This window comes from Sinocyclocheilus rhinocerous, unplaced genomic scaffold (assembly GCF_001515625.1).
Source record: "Sinocyclocheilus rhinocerous isolate Xijiao unplaced genomic scaffold, SAMN03320098_v1.1 scaffold111, whole genome shotgun sequence".
In the NCBI taxonomy this organism is placed as follows: Eukaryota; Metazoa; Chordata; class Actinopteri; order Cypriniformes; family Cyprinidae; genus Sinocyclocheilus; species Sinocyclocheilus rhinocerous.
In genome coordinates this window covers 978,946-998,065 of record NW_015642811.1, presented here as the reverse complement: position 1 = coordinate 998,065, position 19,120 = coordinate 978,946, and the positions used below count along the sequence as shown (strand labels likewise).

Here is a 19,120-nt window from a genome sequence, read left to right as displayed (position 1 = left end):
GTCCGTCACCGTAGGTGAATTCTGTAGGAGAAAAGGTCACAAAGTGGCAGATTACTGTCTCAAGCTGTCAGAGACATGGGCGCAGTTTAATACCAGAGCGTAGCATGGAGAATGCATTCTGACTGATTAAACTACAAGGTGAATAAAAACTGTAAAATACTTACAATATGATGACCAGTCACAGCACCAAAAACATACACGTTTCTGTATAAACTCATGTAATATAAAACATATGGCACAAATGACAAAACAACTTTTATTTGCTGTCCCAAAAACAGGGATGGAATTACATAAAAACAAATGGTTTAGTCTTTAGCATTATGGTACATTTTAAAAACAAAAAATGAGAACACACCGTGAGGACAACTACCTGTGCAACCCTGTTCAGAATCTCTCCAAAAATAGTCATTAAATTTTTTACAATGGAAGTAAAACAAAATACAATATACTGAAATGCAAATTATGCACACTTCAGACCATGGCAGGAACACTTCTCAAAAAACATTTTCAGTCAAAAGAGAATGACGGAATATCCATTTTCAAGTCACTTGTCATTTGGTACCTCTGCACCTCATGACTATACTGGAGGTAAATTCTAGACATAGGCTGTACAGACTTAGATTGACAGTCAACTTTCCTCACCTTCCAAGCAACATTATAAAACAGTACATGATACTGAACTATTCATTACTGGATAATAATTTAATTACATTTAAAACAACAAAAATATTAATTATATCAAACAATAGTCTCTCAGTATATGATTGGTCACAGATGATTTGAATCTCAAAATACACTAACAATGTCCATTCAAAAAACACTCATTTTGTTACACTTCATATGAAACAGTTATTTTCTCTTTCATAGCTGGTGTAAACTTTCATACTTAGAAACACAAAAATACTCTGTACAGCTTAAGACAAAGTGGTAAATCAGTGCAAAGTTAAGTCAGCTGGATTGGCACCACGGATATTATACAGAGCTGAATTATCAAGCAGCCTGGCATTAGTTTAGCTAAACCTTCCCTTTCTGTGAGTCATGTGTTTTAAAGAAATGTATGTGTTACAATACAGACTTCAACTGAAACAAATAATACCTTTACAAGTTCTAAAAATAAATATTTGCCAGACTGATCAATTCTAATGGCAGCATTATTGGCAAACCCGTTTAGCATGTTATTCTAAGCCAAAAGTGTGTGAATATATATAACTTTATCTATATATGCATCAGTTGTAAATTACTCAATTGATTTTTTCAAGCGTTTAAAAACTATAATTTATGCTTTTTAGTTTCCACTTAAAGATAAAAGGTCTGGTTTGTAAGAAGTTCATGCCTTGTTTATTGTTCCAAGTTTTTCTGATAAAATCGAGACAAATTTATCCTAAAGCAACATATACTAGATTCCACGTCATGTGATATATGCCAGGCTGCCGAGGGTGAACAGACTCATTTTGATTTGAAATGCTTTACGCACAAGATCTGCTTCCTTTGGTAGATATTCCACAGAAATGGAAGCAGAGAGGACAGCAAAACGAGTAACAGTAGCCACCTCTGAAGAACTCACTCGAAAGCCTTTGCAATTATTTCAGACTCAGACTCTGAGTCATCTCCCCTTTCGTTCCTGAGCAGTTACTATGGAGGTGGGGTTCAAGTTCATCCGATTCGGTTGCCGCATATTGTGAAGCGGTCGATCTCCAACAGATCTTTTTTGGTGGTTCTGTGTTTAAGTTCAGTAGATTGTGGCGTCTCGCTGCTGCTCTCCTCTGGTTTAGGAGGAGAATCTGGGGGTGGGTCACTGGTCACCTCAGTTACAGGAGGTGGAGCCGGGGGAAAAGGCTTCGCTCTTGGGCTCGGCTGCTTGGTGATGGAGGTGGAGGTGGAGGGTCGCTGCACTTTAGGTTCAGCTAAAAAGAGGTAAAGAAACAAAGGAAAAGAGCAACATGATTCTTTGAAAATTCCCTCAGCACAAAAAATAGGAGTCACATGAGTTTGAGAAACAGTGACCGAATGTCTGAACTATTGAATAATCAAACTGGTGTTACCTGAGGGTGGGGGAGATTTGGCAGGGTTTGCTTTCTTGGGAGTTTGTTTAGAGGTTTGAGCAGTCGGTCTTTCAAACAGCTTACCCTCCATGTTAGCTTCCTTCACATAGTGACAGGACTTGCCCAGAATAACTATACTATTCAACACTTTCATTGTTATCAACCTACAGAATCAAACAAAACAATCAAAAATTTAAAACTTGCAATTACAATCTTGCATTGGGCAGGCTACTCACAAAATGTTGCTAACTACTCTACTATAAACCACTTTGGCTAAAAATTACAGCTAACACACTACATTAAGCAGTTTTTACTTAAAATACACTACCACTTAAAAGTTTTGGTTCGAAACATTTTGAAACAAATCTTATGCATTTATCTGGTCAAAAAATACAGTACAGTAATATTGTGAAATGTTATTGGAATTTAAAAACTTTTTTCTATTTTAAAATATTTTTAAATATAATTTGATGGCAAAGCTGAATTTTCATCAGTCTTCAGTGTCACATGATCCTTCAGAAATCATTCTAATATGCGGATTATGGTGGTTTTGAAACATTTCTTATAATCATGAATTTTGAATAGTTGCTTAAAATTGTTGTGGAAATGTGATGCTTTTTTCAGGAATCAGCATTTATTTGAAACCAAAATCTTTTAAAATGTTATCAAAGTCTTTGCTGTCACTGTTAATCAATTCAATGCATCTCTGCAGAATAAAAGTAGTAATTTCTTCAGAACAAAAATAAATAGAATTTACTGACCGCAAACCTTTCCCTGCAACTTAATCATATTGCATTGCTACATGATTTCAAAACTATAGCAGTACAACCACCTCTAATGAGGAAACCGGCCAAAACTGCTCACAGAATGTTCACAGATGTACATTTACACAGTTTGAAAACAAAACAATCAAATACTCTAGGTCTGTAGAGATTATGTTGCATGCTAAGTGATGCAGTCAAAATTACACATTATGTGATACCATACACTTTGAGGTAATTCATTTACCCAAGATAAAAGAGGAGCAGACAGACAGATGAGAGAGCGCCCTGGATCTTCACGGAGCTCATCACCACTCGAATCAACTGACGGAGACAAAAACAAAACCATCTTCAGCATCACATATGCAATGTGTTACAGTCTTGAATAATACCAGTAACATATAATTGGTTGTTTAATGTGTCATTTTGCAATTTGGAATTAGTATGTTGGTAAACATGAAAATACATAGTAAAAAAAATATTTATATTGTTTCAGACAGTATTTTTTGGCTACCTTACAAATGAATCCATATAGATATGTGCAATAATAACCAGGGTAGTAAAACAAGTGAAAATATCTTCTCACCAGTACAGCAAGAGGCAAAGGAATGAAGCCCATCCTTCTTGCGACTGAATCGCTGTAGTCTGTGTAGGCCTGTCCATGAATCAACCACATTTCCTATTTATAATCTTTTTTTTTTTTTTAAACCTTTTTTTCCTTTTTATGCTGGTTACAGATACTGGGATAGAGTTAAAAAAAAAAAAAAAATTTAAAAATGAGTACATACTACAGCCATAATTTAAAGTTTTACTTACATTCTGTTGTCGACTGCTGACAAGTTCAAAGGCCAAGCTGGCTTTATATTCACTGTAGACCTAAAGAACATGATGGGAATGCAAAGTTCATATGTGGTGCCTGTATTTAGGGCTATGTTAGTGCACTTTGTTAGCGCACTTTACAGCCCTGTCCCATGTGCACTTGTGGTTTTGAGATGGATTATTTTGAAAATCAAGTACAAATCTGTGGCTCTCACATCAGCTGTGATATCATTGAATTTAGTGATGAAAGCGTGCTTGACGATGTCAACTGCAACTTCAGACATGATTACCATGAAGACGTCAGGAAGCAGCACCCAAAGGTGATCTATGAGCAATATCAACACTGTTAACAGATTAACCAAGCATTGTTGAAAATTTGCTGAAAATGTACTTATCCTCAAGCCATTCAAGTTGTAGATGAGTTTGTTTCTTCATCAAAACAGTTTTGGAGAAATTCAGCATTACATCACTTGCCCAGCAATGGATCCTCTGCAGTGAATGGGTGCCATCAGAATGAGAGTTTAAACAGCAGATAAAAACATCACAACAATCCAGGTAAATTTGTGGATTATTGATGTTTTTCAGCTATTTGGACTCTCATTCTGTTTTAATGAAGAAACAGACTTATCTACATATTGGATGGCCTGAGGTTGATACATTTTCAGCACATTTTCATTTTTGGGTGAACTAGGCCTATTCCTCTAGGTAAGTTCCACCATAATGAATCTGATTGGATCTTGCTCATAAAGATGCCACATATATAAAAGCTAGATACTGATGCTACAATAAACCAACTACTAGTCTAAAAAGAAAACAGATTGCACTTTAAAAATGCCTGCATTTTCAATTAAGAGTTTTAATCGGAGTCTTAATCCAGACCTGAGTTCCAGGAAAACTGCTCCATGTTCCTCAGGCACACGATGAGGAGCAAAACGTAATTGGTAAACCGCTCCTTGATATCTGTAGGACAGAAATATAAACACATAACATATAAGCAACACAAATTCTGCAAGTTATATTCACAAAGCCCCTCTCTCTCCAATTCCAGCAAAATGTGAGGGGAAACGACGGTCAACAAATAAAGCTTTCAGCTTGCAAGACTTCAAAGGATGGTAATGTTTGCAGCAGGTTGTGTATGAATAGTAACTTGGGGAATTATTCCATCACAAAGGCTTGAATGGACAACCACAAGACTTAGTGGCCGTTTGAAAGTGGGGAGATAGTAAACAGCGGAAGGTAGAATAGGTGCTGATTACAGTATATCAGCCTGTCTTTCATAAAGAGGATGGGTGCAGTAGGAAACTGGCACTCAAACGGGACCACAGTCTGTCAGCATCTCACAGAGCGTTATCAGAAAGCTCTAGAGAGCTTTGATTAGCATTTCAAAAAGATGCTATAATGTTTCTGAGTCAGCCCACACACAACGTTCAAGGCTGCACCTTCACCTGCCTTGCGATCAAAGACTCTCTAAGTGATTAAGATGACATACACCCTACTAGTTGCTTTGAATAACCAGAACTGAGGCACACTGCTGTAATATTCCCAGTGTATAATCCACATTTAAAGCATGTTGTACTAACAAAAAGGGAATTAACAATTTTTGGGGAATTTGCTTGGTTGGTAATATAGTATTCTTTGCAGCACCTTAAAGGGGTCATATGATAACTCCAAAGAGAAAGGAAAACTTGAAATCGCATCATATGACCCCTTTAAATAACATGACTATAGTAAATCAATAGTACCTTGACACACACACAGTTTGGAGTCAGTAGGAGTCTTTTATGCAAACTAGGGCTGAATTTATTTTAAACCAGTAAAAACACTGAAATATTTTTAAATATTACTGCAATTTAAAATAACTTTTCTATTTTAAAATGTAATTTATTCCTGCGTTTTCAGCAGCCATTACTCCAGTCTTTAGTTTCACATGATTCTTTAGAAATCATTCTAATATGCTGACTTGATGTTTAAGAAACATTTCTTATTATCAATGCTGAAAACAATTGCTGCTTAATATTTTTGAAAAAAAATATTTCAGATTCCTTGATGAATAGAAAGTTCAAAAGAACAGCATTTCTTTGAAATAGAAAAAAACTGTAATATTACAAATACCTGTACTGTCACTTTTCAATTCAATTCAAGTTTATTTGTATAGCGCTTTTCACGATGCAAATCGTTACAAAGCAGCTTTACAGAAAATTAAAGTTTCTACATTATATTTAGTAATAGCTTATCAGTGGTGACTATCTCAAGTTGATGTCCATATGGCAGAAATGTACGGTAAAAATCAAGCAGTTAGTTAAAGCCATGTAATGCAAAATTTGGTTGTACTTTTGATCAACTTAATGCATCCCTGCTGAACAGGAGTATTTATTTCTTTCCAAAAATCTGACCCCAAACTTTGAAACAATAGTGTATATTAAATTATCACAGTAATAACATCTGACATCAATCTAGTCTGTGTTTTCCCTGAATAACTAATTGAGCCCACTATAACTAGGTAGATTTTGGGACTTTGACTCACCACTGTTGGACATCTGAAAGAGAATGTTCTTCTCAAACTTCTTAAACACACTTCCCTTGATTTCCACAAACTGAAACGTGAACAAACATGAGCCTATGAAAACTCAAATTACACAATTTTTAAACGTCTACAGTGACACAATAACTGGAATGATTCTGACGATTCTGTTGTCTGCACATAAAATGTTTATCTGTGTGTTTATACTCACATTGTTGGACATCATAATGGTGAGCAGAGATTTGTTATGTGAGTTGAAGGCCACATTTAGTGTAGATGCTTGGACCATGATGAGGATGGCATGCAGAACTGAGACAAATATACATTGAGGAAAACAACTGTATTGAATACTGAGTTGTATAATACTGAATCAGATCCAACAGAATATCATTTACAACAAAATCTCTATAAGAAAAAACAAAACAAAACAAGAAATCAGACAAATTTCTTTAAAAAAAAAAAGGATACAGACATAGAAGACGGCCATGAAGAAATGGGGAATGACTCCAATGTGGGCTCTCTTCCGTGACTTTGGTTCAGTGGCCGTCCAGTACAGAGCGTCTAGAATGTCTTGTCCAAATGATGAGAAGAGACGGTCTGCCACCTGAGTGATGAAATTACACAGACATTTACTTCACCCAAAATTAAAATGTCAATACAGAGCCTGATGCTCCTCTAAACCTGTATGCTGCTTTATGCTATATGGAAACGATGCATGAACATTCTTCATAGTGTTTAGCATACAGGTTTGAAACAAACCAAGAGTGGGTTAAAAAAAAGTTTTCATTTTTAGGTGATTAATTCCTTTATCACATGATCCAGGAGACCCATGATCCAGTAAATGAAATGGGTTTGAGGGCTGTTCAGTACCTCCAGCATGTTGTAGATGATGTAGAGTTTGATGACAGACTGGCCGCGGATCAGGTGGTACATCATGGCGTAGTCGACGTAGTGCATCATGGAGTAACAGAGCACCATTATTAAACCTTTCAGCAGGTCACACACCTGAGCCGGCTGCAGGAACCGAGAGCCACTGATAAACACAAACACACAGCAGAAGTGTAGCAAACAGGCCTGAGAGTCAGAACAAGTTGCAGAAAAAGCTTAATGAACACATTAATTATAAATAGCACTTATGAGTTTACAAAATGAGGCCAAATGCAATGATTACACACATCAGCTTCAAAACAGCACCGCACTGAAAGCACTGGCTTTCTTTCAAACCAGAGAAACGTACAGACAGACATTTCTTCAACTACAGCCAAGGGACTAACTAACAGACTTCACATTCTCTTTTTGTACGAATGTCAAAATTAAAATGGTCTTATCACCATTTGCTACTTTTCAAATTTTTGTCTAGATTATTACATTTCCTTTGTCCAAGATCCAGATTTTAAATGTTTGATTAAAATGTTCATTTTTTACATTTTCAAAACTACGATGACCCAAACACAGAGTGAAATATTCAATATTTAGTGTTAAAATTATTTATATAATTTTTTTTCTGTGAAAGCTGGACATGCCAAAAGACCAATTAAACTGGCAAAAGAGATCACAAGATCAAAGATGCCTGCAGTTGAAGAAACACCCAGAGAAAACATCAAGGACCAACTCAAAACCCATGCAGATGTTTGATGTAACACAAGTTTAAATAACACAAGTTTAGCATTGACATCTATCACACCCTGCTTAGTTCACAGTTAAGACACTTTCAGCAGAAAACTAATGAACGGAAGGTATCAGATTTATTTGAGGAGCTGAGCTGTGATTCAGAGGTGTGTACAGATCCTGCGTCTTGGGTGTGGGTGGGAGAATAAAAAAGGAAAAACTAGACGGATGTTTCATTTTCACTTGAGGCTTCATACTCCCACTCACGAGGAGGAATCTACACAAACATCCTCAGGAAAACAGCAAGACTGAGAACTGGCAACAAAAAGCTGAAAGAAGCTGGGCTTTTTTGTCATACAAAGATTATGATCGTCCGACTCCCCCATACACAAAAAAGTGTGATACCATGGTACAAAAATAAATTAATAGTAAATGTCCTTTTGGCAAGGTAGTGCCAAAGGAAAACATATACACTACTGTTCAAAATGTTTTTGTATGCACTAAGGCTGCATTTATTTGGTCAAAATACAGTAGAATGTCTTTACTGTCAATTTAAAAGATCCTTGATAAATAAAAGTATTCATTTCTTTTTTCTTTAATCTTACTGACTCCAAACTTTTGAACAGCAGTGTAGTTTTTTGACAAAGCAAATGACAAATCTGAGATAGTTTACTTTCTGAGAATAACTGTAAAGCTCAAACACTACTTTATTAGGGGTGTAACGGTATACGTATTCGTATACGAAAATTTTCGATACGGGTCTTTCGGTTTAACCACTGCATGAGTGGAACTTCAATGGAAAATTCCAGTTTTATATATTGCTACTTTTCATAAGAAACAAAGTCTCATCTTCGAGTCCATTTTTTTTCAGGAAATTCAAACAATGCATGCCGTTTTGGCGCTCTTTGATGTGTCGTGACAGATCACTGTTCAAACGGCTGTGCAGAGTGCAAGTGAGTGTGATCATCCCTTCCTCTTACTAGTGCAAAATAAACATGAATGAACATCCCATGACTCATGTAATCACTCAATCAGTGTTTCAACTGCGGAAAGATGTCAAAACAAAATGTCACGTAGAATTTAATTTACCTTGGGCAAGTTAATTTAAAAACTGCATTATGTGCAATTTACATGTTAGCATAAAAATTTTTTAATTGAGTGATTATTATATTGTACCAAACCATCATGTTTGTGTACCATTACACCCCTATACATTAGTATAAATATAATACAAAAAATATATATATATTTTTTTAAATATTTAGCCTACATTTTAAATATGAAATTAATATAAAGTGGCTCATACTCAAAGTTGACAGCTGGGATAAGAAATCTGTCTCTCTGTAAGCATACTAAGCACATACTGATATTTGCCTTTCATCTACACCAGCTTCTGCTTGTGCTAAAGTGCCAGGCTTATGTGTAAGAAAACTTTTGTCCTTTATATCCTTGACTCATGTTGAAGAAATGAGATGCAGAATTTTAATGCTGAATGGTTTTAAAGGAACACTCCACTGTTTTTGAAAATAGGCTCATTTTCCAACTCCCCTAGAGTTAAACAGTTGAGTTTTACTGTTTTCGAATCCATTCAGCCGATCTCTGGGTCTGGCGGTAGCACTTTTAGCTGTAGCTTAGCATAGATCATTGAATCTGATTAGACCGTTAGCATCTCGCTCAAAAATGACCAAAGTGTTTCTATATTTTTCCTATTTAAAAATGGACTCTTCTGTAGTTACATCGTGTACTAAGACCGGCGGAAAATTTAAAGTTGCGATTTTCTAGACTGATATGGCTAGGAACTATACTCTCATTCCGGCGTAATAATCAAGGAACTACCATGGGTGCAGCAGGCGCAATGATATCACGCAGCGCCTGAAAATAGTCCCCAGCACGCTCCCTGTGCAAGCAGGTGGTCACGTTGGTTATGTTGATGGAAGTTAGCCTATTTTCAGGCGCTGTGTAAGTTGGAGTTAGAAAATGAGCCTACTTTAAAAAATAGTGGAGTGTTCCTTTAATTCTGCAATGAACTGTCCTGAAAGGCTACTGTGATATTACTTGAAGGATCTTATTCATTATGAGGGATCCTAAAGGTAACAGTAAATTAGATCAAGATTTTACCAAAACATGAGTGTGACGTGTAAGCTCTTCAATTACATTTAAATAGGAATATTTCTACACATAATCTCCTGAAGCTGGAAATGTGACCGTGAGGTATTAATAAAATTTTTAAGTGTAGCTACGGATCTTAGGATTCAGTTAAACCTCTTTGCAGTTTGATTAAAGCGAAGGGAAAAGCCGCTATGACTTAGGAGATCCTGACCAAATACACCAGAGTAGAGGGGAAAAATAAATAAATTAATAAAAATAAAAAAACCTCTGTTTTAACGGCTTTCCTGTAGGTAAAAACAGTATAAACCAGCCTACAAGCCAGTGGTTTGCTGGTCTTGGATGGTCACCAAGCTAGTCTACTTAGATTTTTTTTGGCAGCTGGTTAGGCTGGGAAAGCAGTTGGCCAACAAGCTAAAGTAAATCAGCTTAAACTAGCTAACTAAACTCTGCAAACCATCTTAGGCTGGTTTAAACTTACATTTTTTTTTTTTTCAGCAGGATGGCGTGTAATGTAGCACTTCTATGTCACACTGGCGCCAGACACACACAGTCATGAAACACAAACACTGCCAGCCAAAAATGAGACTTGACAGTTCAAAATGAAACCTCTTCACTTGCCAGCAGCTGAGAGTTAAAATTAAATCTACTGCACCATCATATCGTAAGCTAAAAGAGAGTTATCTCTGCCAGCGACATACACACTCTACCAGGTTGGCAAATGCTTCAGTGGCATGCTCGTTATATAAATCATATGGATCAAACAGAATGAAGGATGGGATTGTATGAAACGGTGAAGGCAGGTGTCCTACCTGCTCCGTCTGCAATAAGGGCAAACATTAGCACTAATGGGAGGAGGGAGAGGCACACATTAGGCATTATACTGTATCTGATATGAGGAAAAGTCAATAGTAACTAGGGCTGTGCAATTAATCGCATGCGATTGTAATGCGCATCTCGTCAGTAAAGCCGGTTCCGTGATTGGTAGTAAATCGCCATCACCTGCTTTCAGATGGAGCGGCATTTAATACACAGAGCCGTAGTTCACTGACAAGATAGGCAATATCGCGTTCATAATCGAATGCGATTCATCTGCGATTAGGAACGTTATATTGCCTAATTGTCAGTGAACTTTCTTGTGGTTTGAAGACACTTTTTGCTGCTAAAGCCAAGTGTATACTGCACTCTTTTACACTCTGTCCTGTGAGATTGTTATTTGTCAGATTGCATGACAGCACCCCAGTGAGATCTTAGGTAAGAGCCAAGGCAGACTGAATGACAAAGTATATTTTACGTTTGTGAAGTGTATGTTTCCAACAACTAAATGGCCGTTTTAGTTAAACGTGTTGTGACATTTTAATTTACATGTGATGTTGAAGTTATATTGCACAAACTCAGTAATGTTGGCAAAGTTGTTCATGAAAGACAACAAAAGCACGGCAAGAGTCGGAGTGTCAGGAGTCAATTGTTGATGGGCAACCGAGGTCACTGACTTCAATGCAAGCTTGAGGTCATTTTGATGGTATAATCATAATGTGATAGGAACACTATGTTGAGTATCACGTAGATAAGTTAGTATCAACATTTTTAACTAAATGTCTTTCTCTTTCTCCTTTGTAATAAAAAACTAACAATTACCAAAATTAGTCTCAGGCAGCAAAACAAAATTGTGCCACAGTGTGCACCTGGCTTTATTTGAATAAAATTTTCAGCTGCAAGATGACTGGTAGTGAAACGTCCTCAAACATTAAGAAGTTCATCTGAATATATACTACTGCTCAAAAGTTTGGGGTCAGTAAGATTTTCTTTGTTGAAAGAAATTTTGTAACATGCTTTTATTCAACAAGCTTGGATTAAATTGATCAAAAGAAACACAGTGTTTTAGAAAAGATCTCTATTTATAAAAAATACATATTTTTTAAACTTTCTATTCATTAAATAATACTGAAAGAACCGGCACAACTGTTTTCAATATGCATAAAAATAAGAAATGTTTTAGAACACCAATCAGCATATTAGAATGAATTCTAAAGAATTATGTGACACTGAACACGAAGTAATGGCTGCTGAAAATTCAGCTTTGCATCACAGGAATACATTACATTTAAAATGAATATTAATAACATTTAATATTTTATATTGTAATCATATTTCACAATATTTCTGTATTTTTGCAACCTTTGTGAGCATAAAAGGTGAGCAAAAATAAAAAACAAATCCCCAAAATTTTGAATGCCAGTGTATCTTTTATTTTTGAGAGAGATATTGAGTATTATGTGTTACCCAAGGCCGCAGCAGGGTATCGTCAACAGCCTCAGAAAGGCCAGTAAAGTTCTCAGGGGCAGCAGGGTGAACACGTACAGAAAGGCATCCAGACACAGGAAGATCCCGAAGATCATCAACTGTAGAAAGACACAAACAGAGACATTAGCACCTGCACACAGATATGCAATATGCAAAGCAGAAATTCATTTGTTTTGTTCGTGTTCAGTCATGTTATACAGAAATAGCAGTGACATCATGTTAAGAAAGCCATCTGCCCTGAAACACTTTTTCATTTGTTTTTATATATATATATATATATATATATATATATATATATACACATCTTTGTATGTATCAAAATATATTTTACACTCCATTTAAACTTAAAAAATCTTTAAAAATAAATACACTACCTTCATTGAAATTATTTTTATTCAGAAAAAAGCATTCAGTTAATCAAAAGTGACAGTTAAGAAATGAACATTATAAATTATTACAAATCAATGCTGTTCTTTTAAACTTTCTATTTATTAAAGAATCCTGAAAAGCAAATGCTCCAGACACAGGAAGAACCCGAAGACCATCAACTGTAGAAAGACACAAACAGCGACATTAGCACCTGCACACAGATATGCAATATGCAAAGCAGAAATTCATTTGTTTTTCATTGTGTTCATCAAGTTATACAGAAATAACTGTGACATCATGTTAAGGAAGCCCTTGGCCCTGAATCCTGATGCTTCACATGCTTGAGCGCACCGAGGCATGTAATGTGTTGAAGGAGATTTTGAATATGTCTGCCAGCAGTCAGTAACCTTAAAATATTTCTCATCTTTAGGAGGCACTCCTCAGTTTCAGAGAAAGACTATTAAGAACAAATTAAAACGTTAACATGCACCGCAAGCAACTGGCTCTTTAAAGTCAAAGAGGAATTTTTTACCAGCAGCTATAAAACAAAGAGAGCTTGTTAGGAGACGAACACAGACCACTAGAACCCTCTCAACAAAGCACAAAGAAAATAAAAGGCAATGGAAGATAAATCAAGACAGGGCTTAACAATGAGGAGCTGTTCTGCAGGCCTGTAGTTCAGATAAGAGCTTGTAAAGACAATATTTTCATAGAACTTTCCATAAAATTTTATTCTGCATATCTGTATATGTATTTTTTCCCATTACATTCATGATTTCTGTACAAGAAAGTAATAAATAAATAAAGTTTATACTTATACATATTCTTCGCAATAATAACAGAAACTCTACAGCTACACATGTTACACTGTGATCACTAAAACTTTATCAACATACTTTTGCATTGGTTGGTATAGTTTATTTATTTATTTATTTACAAACACTTTTGCATTGGTTGGTATATATATATATATATATATATATATATATATATATATACACATCTTTGTATGTATCAAAATATATTTTACACTCCATTTAAACTTAAAAAATCTTTAAAAATAAATACACTACCTTCATTGAAATTATTTTTATTCAGAAAAAAGCATTCAGTTAATCAAAAGTGACAGTTAAGAAATGAACATTATAAATTATTACAAATCAATGCTGTTCTTTTAAACTTTCTATTTATTAAAGAATCCTGAAAAGCAAATGCATCTCAGTTTCCACAAAAATATTAAGCAGCACAACTGTTTTCAACATTGATAATAAGAATTTCTTGAACACCAAATCAGCATATTATGACGATTTCTGAAAGATCATGTGAAAATTCAGCTTTGCCATCACAGAAATAAATAATGTTTTAGAATGTATTAAAATATAAAATCGTTATTTTAAATTGTAATATTTCCCAATTTGACCATTTTCCTGTATTTTTGATTAATTAAATGCAATCTTGTTGAGCATAAGGCTTCTTTCAAAAACATTTTAAAAAAGTTATCAAGCTTAAACTTTTGAAAATTTGAACAGTAGTGCAAATAGGCTATATGTTTTTGATAAAACCTCAGGCATTTAGTTTGCAAAGCATAAAAATGTGCACGATCTACAAGTGTAAAATAAAGCAAAAATAAAGTACAGGGTGATAGGTCAAGTGACAGTTTCATCAGCTGGACCCATCAGCCATTCCTACTGTAGAGCTCTGCAAGATGATGAAAACATGGGCCCTACCTGCTCAGAGTGAACACACTGGCTGAAAGCAATCATTATTAGGTATGCAGCTCAACTTTTTTTACCAACTGCATGGTATTTCCAGAAAAAGCATGCAAAAACGTAGGAGAGGAGAACAGCAAAGCTGTTTCTGGCTTGTTTTGGTGTTCAGTCCATCTGTACTGACCAGGAATCAGAAGTTCCAGATCTAGCCTCTCACCTGTGCATTGCAAACATAATCAACAAACTGTTTCCAGATCAGCAATGAACCCTCGCCTCACTGGTGTTTAGAGAGTTTGCTGAGCTCTTTCTAGGGTTTGAGGGGTGAAGCACCTTCAGTGTCACAGAGCCGTCTTTGTGTGTGCATACCTCAGCTGTCAACACAAACCTGAGTGTGATCCTGCGGACTTGAGCATGACGTAAAAATGCTATGTGAATATTTTAATTCAGACATATTGCCCATTATGTGAATCACTACCATCTCATTAATATTATAAGTGTAATAAAATAAAAAGTATATAGTTTGACCAAGCTTAGTAGTTTTCCATAACTCAATGTCTCTATCTAGTGGCATTCAACAATTCAACACCTTTTGAGAAAGAGTGAGGCAGGAATATTTCACAGATTCAGGCTCTTTAATCTGAAATACTATTTTGATAACATCTAAAAAGCATTGAAATTATAGAGTTTTGGTCTATAATATATTATAATATATGATATATTTTATAATATTAGATATATAATAATATCTTGACTTGTAATGTAAAATGATGCGACTGATGAGGCCTTATGAATAGGCCTACAGAAAATTCTGCATACTCTGTATACTCATTTATTAAATGTATAGATAATATGATCAAATTAAAAATAAGTCAGGCATGTGATCAGCTAAAGACCAAAAACAATAAATAAAATAAAATAAATTATTTTTTAAATAAATTAAAAACACATTACTAATGTAATATTACCACTGAGAAAATATATTTAATAATTTTTATTTTACAAATTAGAATAATTACAATGTCAGTATTTATGGCTGTCTTATTTTCCTTGCTTTCAAATGTTAAACTAAAGAGCTTTTAAGAGACCTTAAAGCTTCTCTTTCGTTTATAAAATTTATAAATTGTCCTAATTAGAAATTTGAGAAAGTATTCATGCATGAAATGCATTTTAAATGCATGGAAAATTTTCCCACAGATTTGACCTCATTTAAATGGGTCATACTTCTGGTCAGAAAATACCAAAATATGTTTAAATATGGAAGAAGAAAAAAAATCTCCCTGGGGAGTGTGATACGTATGACCAGGGGCGTAAATGTCGTCTAACAGTTGTGTGTGACTGGGGTGGGCGGGACACGGGACACAAATAATACAGCTAAAAATTGTACTTGTAAGGATATATATACACAGAGTAAAGCCTTACTACTGATAGTGCAGCAGGGAGACCGTGTCAAACTAGACAGCTTTAAAGCAGTCCGTTGTAGACATTACTATCCGTCAAGCATGTAACGTTCTTATTGCTTACATAATGGACTCACATTTCCGCCTATGCGTATGATCAAATTTGAAGGTGAAGTTTATGAAGGTGAAGTTTTTGACTCACCCTCTCCAGCTCTCTGGGGATCCTCATGCAGGTGTACACCCTTTCCCTCCGCTCAGTGTACTTGGCCTCGTTGTGCTCCAGGAAGTAGCCCCTGGTGAGCTCTGCACACATGAACCTCAGCAGAGACGGCTCGTCAGAGTCATCCGAGTCTGTGGGGTAGAGAGAAAAAAAGTGTTTCATGCTATTAAATTGGTAAGTCAACATTTATAGTGATCAACAGAGTCATTTCGACATTTCTGCAAAAATTGCAAAATGACAAGCATACAAACATCACAATATATCCATAACACAATATATAACACAATATATCCATAACAATTACTTAAACAAACTGGCAAGTGGTAAATAAATCAAGCATGTGAGTTGTGAGAAGATAATGATGATAGACAGGCTAACTATTTAGCCAGTACCTTGTCATTTTGACATTATTGACATCAGCCAATAACTGCCCATGTGACCAATTGATTCGGTCAGTGCAAAGTCTGATGGCAGCCTTGTCACTGGACAATAGACATTTTCTGTTTTCAAATGACACATTTTAGAGATTTTTTTTTTAGTAAACTTAAAATGTTTTGTTAGTCATTTTGTCATTAAAAACTCTATTTTTAAAGGTTGACTGAACTATCAAATGCAGAAAAAGTTGGCATTACATAAATGAAGCAAAGCCAATTTTAGGCCATTTAGTATAAGCAGTTTAAAATAATAAACAGCAAGAACTTACAATGTAATGCAAGAACTTACAAAAACTTAAAGTAAAAACATTTTTGATTGTATAGAACTTATTATATTTGGTGAAAGAATTCTTTATACAACAATTAAAAAAATCCCTGAAGCTGGCTGCCTCAAGTTTATGAGTTTTCGGAACTTATGTTATTTTTTTAGGTGTATTATGTGTAACGTTATACAGTATATCTGTCACATTGATATTTAGGCAGTTGAATCGCTCAACCACTAGAATGCAATTTCAGAGTTGTGGATAGCAAGATGTGTTTGCACAGCTGCTATTTCCTGCAACATATTTTGACAGATAAGCAACAACTTTGTGCTAGTTTTGTCACTGCAGTACTTTCTGATTTACGGTAAATACTAGATAGGGGAAGAGCTAGAGATGTCAGCTTTTAAGTGCACATTTCACTCTGGATGTGTTCCTAACACCATGTTTGGACCAGAACCAGACAGGCTGTTTAAGAGAAACGAGACCTCAGATGACCCACTCAGGCTTCCCATGAGCACTTTAGACTAGACCTACAGACTACAAGTGTTTTGATTTCTGATGCATATGTTTAAAATGAATACAACAACATATATGCGCCCTGTAAACGGCTATTCAACAAAAGACGTAAACACAACGTAAAATTAATCTTGTTTCAACGACTGCTTAGCAAGAACGCTATCAGAATATTAGCCAAAACAACATTTTATACAATTCAGATGTGGCCACATTAAAGAGACTGGTACATGCATTCGTAAATCCAGGGAAACTTGAAGCCACGTTGGAAGCAAAGGCGAAGGTCAGTTGTCAGATGCTCGCGCTCACCTGAATGCTCGTGCTGCTCGTCTTGAACGGCGGGCTTCTCATAACATCCGAGAGTTTCCGTCATTTTCGCCGCCGACCCAAAGACGTCTGTCTTCCTCGATATGGTTGCAGCAGCCCAGGGACATTTTACCCCTTTTTGATCGTCATTTTCGGGATCTTTTTCGTCTGACACCCCACCGCCACACAGCGAATCCGCCATCTTCGCTGTGGCGTCATCACACCACACACGTGATGTTGATAAACAGTACACTGTTGCGATCAAATAAACTACGCAGCAGGTTATAGTAAAAATGATGTACATAAATAATTTAGAAATTTTGAATTCTAAGTAGTTTTCTTTTTACAAAATAAATATTGTAGTATATTTACGTATATTTTAATTGAAAATTAAAAATGCATACATTGAAAAACCTGTATGTTTGTATTATTTTGTATATTTAGATGTTTTATACTATGCATTTCTTGCTTGTATTATTTTGAATATTTAGATATGTTATATATTTATGTTATATACATACATACATACATACATACATACATACATATACATCTATCTATCTATCTATCTATCTATATATATATATATATATACACACACAGTATATATACAGTGGTGGCCAAGATTTTTAGAACACTAGTATTTTCACCAGCTAAACAATGGTTTTAAGTCAGTTATTTCTATCTTTTGCTGTAGTGTGCCAGTAGGAAATATCAGTTTACATTTACAAACTGACAAACTGAGACTGACTAAATCAAACGTCACCAACCTGCAAAGCTACCTGAGAAACTATGCGCAAGCGCACCTAGAGCAAAAGCTGTTTTAAACACAAAGGATGGTCACACCAAATGTTGATTTAATTTACTTAATAGAAGTTAATTGATAAAGAAAATCTATTTATGACATTATTTTTGACAGCATCCTCATCTTACAGCATTTTTACACAAGTGCCTAAAACTTTTAACAGTACTACTGTAGCTTTGCAGGTAGGTCTCTTGAAGCATCTTGGAGACGTTGCCACAGTTCTTCTGGATTGAGTCTGTCTCAGTTTGTTCTGTTTCTTCATGTCATTCCAGACAGACTGGATGATGATGAGATCAGATCTCTGTGTGGAGCACTGGCTGTTGTCAGACTCCTTGTGCAAACATAAATCTCACTGGATTTAACCTCCTGGACAGCAACCAATCTGGCTTCAAAAGCGGCCACTCAACTGAGACTGCCCTGCTCTCGGTTACTGAAGCCCTGAGACTGGCAAGAGCAGCTTCCAAATCCTCAGTACTCATCTTGCTGGATCTGTCTGCTGCTTTTGACACAGTTAATCACCAGATCCTCCTGTCCACCCTCAGAAAGATGGGCATCTAAGGAACCGCACTCCTGTGGTTCAAGTCTTACCTCTCAGGTAGGTCCTTCAGGGTGTCTTGGAGGGGTGAGGTTTCTAAGTCACAACTTCTTGCTACTGGGGTTCCTCAAGGCTCAGTGCTTGGACCACTTCTCTTCTCCATCTACATGTCATCATTAGGATCTGTCATTCAGAAGCATGGCTTTTCTTATCACTGCTATGCTGATGACACTCAACTCTACTTCCCATTCCAACCAGACGATCTGACAGTAGCTGGTCGCATTGCAGCCTGTCTGAGAGACATTTCTAGCTGGATGAAGGACCATCACCTTCAACTCAACCTTGCTAAGACAGAACTGATCGTGGTCTCAGCCAACCCAGCACTTCATCACAACTTCTCTATACAGC

General features: G+C 35.9%; 1 protein-coding gene across 2 annotated transcripts; it reads right to left on the bottom strand.

Moving 5' to 3' along the window:
• Window positions 1-245: 245 nt before the first annotated feature.
• On the bottom strand, window positions 246-17,608 carry LOC107756466 (transmembrane anterior posterior transformation protein 1 homolog). 2 transcript variants are annotated; one of them, XM_016573590.1, is made up of 15 exons: window positions 17,376-17,574; window positions 15,839-15,987; window positions 12,141-12,259; window positions 10,670-10,702; window positions 7,014-7,176; window positions 6,612-6,747; window positions 6,355-6,452; window positions 6,147-6,216; window positions 4,502-4,582; window positions 3,838-3,947; window positions 3,620-3,679; window positions 3,390-3,458; window positions 3,051-3,127; window positions 2,043-2,206; window positions 246-1,904 (listed from the first exon to the last, which is right to left on the bottom strand). In XM_016573590.1, exons 1-15 carry the CDS (start codon window positions 17,572-17,574, stop codon window positions 1,654-1,656), a joined length of 1,779 nt encoding a protein of 592 aa, XP_016429076.1. In that variant the 3' UTR covers window positions 246-1,653. The 2 variants fall into 2 exon arrangements, with proteins under 2 accessions (XP_016429076.1, XP_016429077.1); XM_016573591.1 differs by lacking the exon at window positions 10,670-10,702 and having other exon boundaries at window positions 17,376-17,608.
• Between the last annotated feature and the right edge of the window lie 1,512 nt (window positions 17,609-19,120).